General features: G+C 30.1%; 1 protein-coding gene across 3 annotated transcripts in view; it reads left to right on the forward strand.

Annotated features, from left to right (window-relative positions):
- Positions 1-212: 212 nt before the first annotated feature.
- Positions 213-6,445, forward strand: part of LOC108916453 (TATA element modulatory factor-like) — a 31,609-nt gene continuing 25,376 nt past the window's right edge. For all 3 annotated transcript variants that reach the window (XM_018722709.1, XM_018722711.1, XM_018722712.1), the window contains exon 1: positions 213-820. In XM_018722709.1, the coding sequence (XP_018578225.1) occupies positions 349-820 (472 nt within the window). In that variant the 5' untranslated portion in view covers positions 213-348. The remainder of the gene's footprint in view (positions 821-6,445) is intronic.

Here is a 6,445-nt window from a genome sequence, read left to right on the forward strand (position 1 = left end):
GGTGATATCGTATGGAACACAATTGCCAATTGACAAGAGGCGTTTTCAATAATTCACTTCGAGTGCTTAGATCACTATCTTTATCTTTGTCATTCTTATGGTTTTAGAGAGAGAGAGAGAGAGAGAGCGATATATCTAAATCACTCCGAGTTAATTTTCGTAAACCCCTAAGATGATTGAGTGATAAATCTACAATCGTAACGCATATTTGAAACGTCAACTGTAAACGTCAAACTTTAAAAACAAAAATAGATGAGTAAAACTAGTGAAATACATATGACATTTTAGAAAAAATCAATAAAGTATAAAATAGCAGTGGTGTTTTATGTTATCTGTAATGAAGGAAAAATGAGTTGGTTTGATGCTGCAGGTTTAGCCAATATCGCAAAGTCGGCTTTAAAAGGAGCACAGAGAACTATCGATAAAGCTTTGGATATTAAAGAAGAATCCAACCTTGTACCATCAAACACTCCTGTTGATACTAATTCCGAAGATTTTTTTGGAAACTGGGGCATAACACATTCTGGGCACTTTAAAGATGCTAAAAAAGATAGTTCTGACAATATTTTTAAAGACAACAATATGAAATCTAGTATTTGGGGATCTTTTACAGGTTCTTTTTTTGATACCACTGAAGACAATGTAAAATCAACTTTTGATAACTTAGAAGATATGGTTGATTCAGGTACAGAACATTTTAATGAAAGTAAGCTTGTTGTTCAACATGGTGATGATGCTGAATTATCTACAGGTTCAAAAATGCAGACGAAAATTGATACAAGTAATATAGAGAAAAAGGAAACAACAGGAATAAATACAGGTATATATTATATGCATTTGAATTAGTAATAAATGTTATTTTTTTTCTTTATTTTTTGGGCATTTTAACACCTGTGAAAATTTTTTTGAAATTAGTAAAATAAACCCTTGCATCAAATGGATCGGTCAAGGGTTATTTTTATGAAAATGTTTTTGCCTAACCAAATAACTATTAGGAATATTGTCCATTTAGACTGTATATGATGTAGTTTTAAGTTTACAAATTGGAAACGGCACATTTACATAGTACATAGAATAATCATTTTGACATATTTAATGTTCGATTTAATAACTATTCTTTATATCTTGATTTTTAATATAAAGAAATAATGATTTATCTATCTTTTATTTGTTTTCATACACATGTTTAGAACTTCATGAAAAATAAATATACTACAGATATTATACAGGTTGGCCTTTGGGGAATCTGTCGAGCTCTAAGAACATGTTTCTTATGTTATTTATGTTCCTTAGGTCATTTTAAGCAAAAATCAACAAATCAAATTTTGTTTTTCTTTCATTTTAAGAGGTAGGCTTTGGAAACAATTTTTATGCACCCCTGGTGTGAATAAAATATGGTATGCCCACTACATTGTGACGTCACTTGAGAGCAATATTGACTAAATTGTAGCATATGTTGGCAAGAAAATGCAACATTCTTTTTCCTAATAATCCAGAGCTATTACATCCTGTTTTGTAACTACTTTCTTAAAGGAAGAATTATCTAGAAAATGTTTGATTAGTATTTTCTTACTTCTCTGTTAGTTTCCATTAATCATAGTATTTATAGAAAGCAGGTTCTGTCAGAACAGCTATGCGAGGTGATGCCTGGAAATATACTAAAAATATATATAAACTCTCATTGACAGATGGCACTGCGGAATTTAGAGAGTTATTTAACTATTTTTAAATTAGTGTGCATTAACTACCACCTCCCCTTGTGATACTACTGTCTATGTTGCTGTCCAATCTCAATTCATCCTAATCGTGAAATTTTGTGCTATTTTCATTTTTCAACAAGAAGTGCACAATTGATATTATTTTAATATTAAGTGCCTTTTTTAAGAAGTTACTATTGACAAATGCACGATCATTTACGTAAAGAATATTAAGTGTCGACACGAATTTGACGATTAATATTGCTTCATATATGTTCAGTAGGTGACACTGTTAATGCCTATTCTAAATCGAAAATAAAAATATGTAATCTACTGTCTGTGAAGGTGGCGATGGTATTGACATTATGTTGAACGTAATATAAGTATTATTAATAAAATCATGGATATACAGGGTGTCCCTGAAAAGGATGGACAACCCTTGACCACAGGTTCCTTGGATGAAAATAAGACTATTTAGCCTAACTTACATATATACAAAAGTGCTCGCCTACTGAGATATAGCCTTCTAAATATAGAATAGATAACCTATTTTTTTCAAATAATTTGAAAAGTATTTTCTTAAAAACTTCAAATTTGGTACACTATTTTTTTTATACAAGGGCAAGGTAAAATAGAATTTAGAGAGAATACATATAGAGGATGTTCTATTTCTAGTGCTTGTGCGCTACTGGCTATCCCGTAACTTTTTTGTGTGTATGCCAATGACGACAGAATTAATTTTTTTTAAAATAAGCACTATTTTAGAAGATTCTTTTGCTCTTACAAAATTTCGATATCGTTTATGAATTTCGAGTAAAATACGCATTTTTTATACATTAAATATAGGCAAAAATTCCGATTTATAATAGCTGTTTTACATTGACAATTTATTGATCAATTAATTCATGAAGTCACTTCATCAAGAAATTGGACAAGTGTAATGCACCAAATCTGCTGTCAAATAACTTCATGAAATTATTCATCAAGTTCTTGACAAATTAGAGCATGTTCTAATTTTCGTCAATTTCTTCGTGAAGTTCAGAAGTACCAACCCCACAGATTTCCAGTCTCAGATCAATCATGAGGTTATGTTATTGGAATATGTAAATAATTGTGTGGCATCGTACTAGTTTTGCATTGTTTTTACTGATTTGTTACTTACAAAAAATAATATAATTTATATAATATATTTAATATGTTTCAGAACGGCACTGCTGTTGTATCAATATAAATATGAGTGGAACCGTGACATTTTTGAAATCTATTTGCTTCTTTGATTCATTGGTAGAACTGATTCATACGTCAAAAAACTTGACAAAGTCTGTAGCAGTGTAAAACCACACTGTTTACCAATAAATTCATGAAGAACTTCGTCAATTTATTGATGAATAAATTGTCAATGTAAAACAGCTTTAAAAAATAATTTATAACTGCAGCCTCAAAGCAGGGAATAATAATAAAAAAAAAACGTCACATTAAAAAAAATAACTACACATTTTTGGTATTAGTATTATCAATCAATAAAATAAAAATCAACACTAATATTTTAAATAAACAATATCAACTAATAATGTATGAAAGTCAACATTAATATTTTAAATAAACTGATATTTGTAATCACACTAAAATAATATTATAGTAAATGCTCAAAGTTACTTTCTTGTTCTTAAACGCAAACATTAGTTCTTCGAAAATTAGAAATTATCCAATAATTGTGCATTACCTCTCATAACATTAATTTCATGTTGTATTCTTTCCCATATTCGTTTTCTGTATTTACCGAAAAGTTATTTTAAACGGTGGTCCTCAACGCTCCCCAAATGAAATAATTACATGGGTTTAGGTCTGGGGATTGAGGTGGCCATTTTAAAGGGGCTTTTAAAATTTTCCTCTACCTATCCACCTGTTAGACCTTTAATAACCTGCAATACCTATCTGTACCCTGTAATACCTGTAACCTGTAATAACTAGTCTTTTAATACTCTATTAAAGGAACTTTTTGAAAGCCAACCTCTGCCGCTAAACGCCTTTTATTTACTTGAGGAATTTCTTCGACCCTTTCCAAAATTTGTTCCTCCAGCTAAATAATTCCGGCCGTACATTATCCACGATTATTTGTTACAGGTAAAAAAAATCCTGTTTCCCGAAGGCGTCTCTCTGCATTAGCAAATGTTTTGTGATTTGGAGTTCTTCGATTAGGAAATCTTTCAGCATATGTTTGAACAGTAGCACAACAATTTCCTTCACAATAACCCAAAACTACTAACATATCAGTTTGTTCACAAAGTAAGCGAAAATTAAATCACAGCTAGCTTGATACAGAACCTTTTAATTATTGCTATGAATTTGTTTCTCTATTATATGGCACCTCGTACTAGAATGTTCTATTTATCTTAAACTGATTTTATATTATTTAATGTGTAAAAAATTCCAATTTTACTCGAAATCCATAAACGATATCAAAATTTTGTAAGAGGGAAAAAATCTTCTAAGATAGTGCTTATTTTTAAAAATATAAATTCTGTAGTCATTGGCGTACATACAAAAAAGTTACTGGATAGCCAGTGGTGCACAGGCACTAGAAAGAGAACATCCTGTATATGTATTCTCACCAAATTCTATATTTACATTGCCCTTATATAAAAAAATATGTGCACCAAATTTGAAGTTTCTAAGAAAAACAGTTTTCAAATTATTTGAAAAAAACTAGGTTATCTGTTCTATATTTCACGTGCACTTTTGTATATAGGTAAGTTAGGCTAAATAGTCTTGTTTTCATCCAAGGAACCTGTGGTCAAGTGTTGTCCATCCTTTTCAGGGACACCCTGTATAAGGTTGTATTTTTGAGTTTGCTTGTAATTTTCTTTTCAATTTCATGGGTTTTCTTATATAGCAATTTAATTTGACAACTTTCTTCAATGGGCTTTGTAGGTCTATTCAAACCTTTTAAGACCAGGCCTAATAGTCTTCAGAATCTCGTAAAGAGCACTTAGGGGGTAGTGTGAATCCTATTTTGAAAAATGGTATTTATCTTTGCATTTTGTACATTTAATTTGTGTATATTCTTTTGTATGTGTAAATTTAAGGCAACATGACCAAAGTTTAGATAAACTGAAATACATGGGATAATGTTTATGTTTCTAGAAAATGTCTTCAATTAGTAATTGTTTAATTGAGTTCATACAGCATGTAATGATTCTTATAAGAAGAGTAAGAAAATCTTTGGCCGTAAAAATGATTCTGCCACAATAACGATTTATATTAATTAAGAAGTTACTGATATCCGAGTTTAACATTCCAGTTCCGCTGATCCCACCATAGTTGAGTAAAAAACAGAAGTAGAAATTTGTGTTGGATTGTGTTTAGAAGTGGTAGTAGCGGTAGTAGCAGTTGTTGCTTGTAAATTTGTTATTATTTTGTTTTCTATTTTTGAAGACTTTTCGTGATTGAATTTTAAGAGAAATTCTTTTTTGTTTTGAGATGACCACTATTATTGGGCAGATATGTTTCCCAAATATCTGAAATTTCTGTTCTTGTTAAATATCATTTGCATTTATGTAGTGAAGTTTATAATTTTGATTTATTATCTCCCATTTTTGCAAAGCTGTTAGTGAATTTTTTGAGTTTTTTTAATCACTTAGTACCTACTCATTATATGTCAGATGTACTAGATGGTGCTGCTATTATTATTTGTAGAGCTATTTTCATTTTTATTACTTACGAAAGTGGGGGTTTTGACGTGTGGTTTTTATCAATCTTGTGTTTCTTATGTTTGTCTTCAATCCAGTGGTGGCTACTCTGGAGCGGTGGCCTTGGAAATTTTCATAATAAAAATATTTAATTTAAAATGTGAAGTCAATTTAACTCGACTTGCAAAATTCATTTAAAAAAACTCTGAATATGTGGACTCCACGTAACTCGCTCCTACACCCGTAAAGTGTTTATAGCGGTGGTCATGGTTACCGTCGCGAAGCAGTGAAAGACAAAATGGGAGTGCGCATATCTATGCAGTTTAGACTAGTCCGACCGTAACCAAATAGTAGCTATTGACGGCTTTTTTTTCTTATTAAACGTAATTTGTTCAGGTATGGTATAAAATTTTGTTACTTAACGTAATGCTTCTTGTGTGTTTTTTAAAAGATTGTAAAAGTATAAATTGATTGTAAAAATGAAGAGAAATAAAATGAAAGAAGTGAAGTATTTCTACAAAAAAAAATTGCCACCATTCGGACAATCTGTTTGAATCCTTGTTTTTGCTCTCACTCGATATCAGTACTTCCACATATCTGTATCGTGGTTCCTAAATTAATAGTTTTCACACATAAAGTTTAAATTATGATGATGTTCAACACAAAAATTAAATGCAAAATAAAAATGAATAACAAAAAAGTTCTCCTGATGCAACTGTTGTTTTAAAAAATTTTGGTTTTTCTTTTCTTTTATATTATACATGGAGTTGGTTGCTCTTAGGTATGTATTAACAAAAAAATTATTGTAAAAATTAAAATTTAATGCATGTTAAAATTGTAAATCATTAAGTTGTTTTATATTTTCAGGTTTTTATGTTTTATTTGAAAAATAATCTTTGAAAAAGTTCCCGATCGGGAGCGAAACGTTAGAATTTAATAAAAAATTATTGCTGTGTGTTTTTTATCATTTTGACCAGCGGTCAAACTAGAACCTGATACCTAAGAAAAATAATTCCCAATTAGAAGACAAAAGGTTCAAGAAGTTTTCCATATTATATA

The sequence above is a fragment of the Anoplophora glabripennis genome, unplaced genomic scaffold, assembly GCF_000390285.2.
Source record: "Anoplophora glabripennis isolate ALB-LARVAE unplaced genomic scaffold, Agla_2.0 scaffold1697, whole genome shotgun sequence".
Taxonomy (NCBI): Eukaryota; Metazoa; Arthropoda; class Insecta; order Coleoptera; family Cerambycidae; genus Anoplophora; species Anoplophora glabripennis.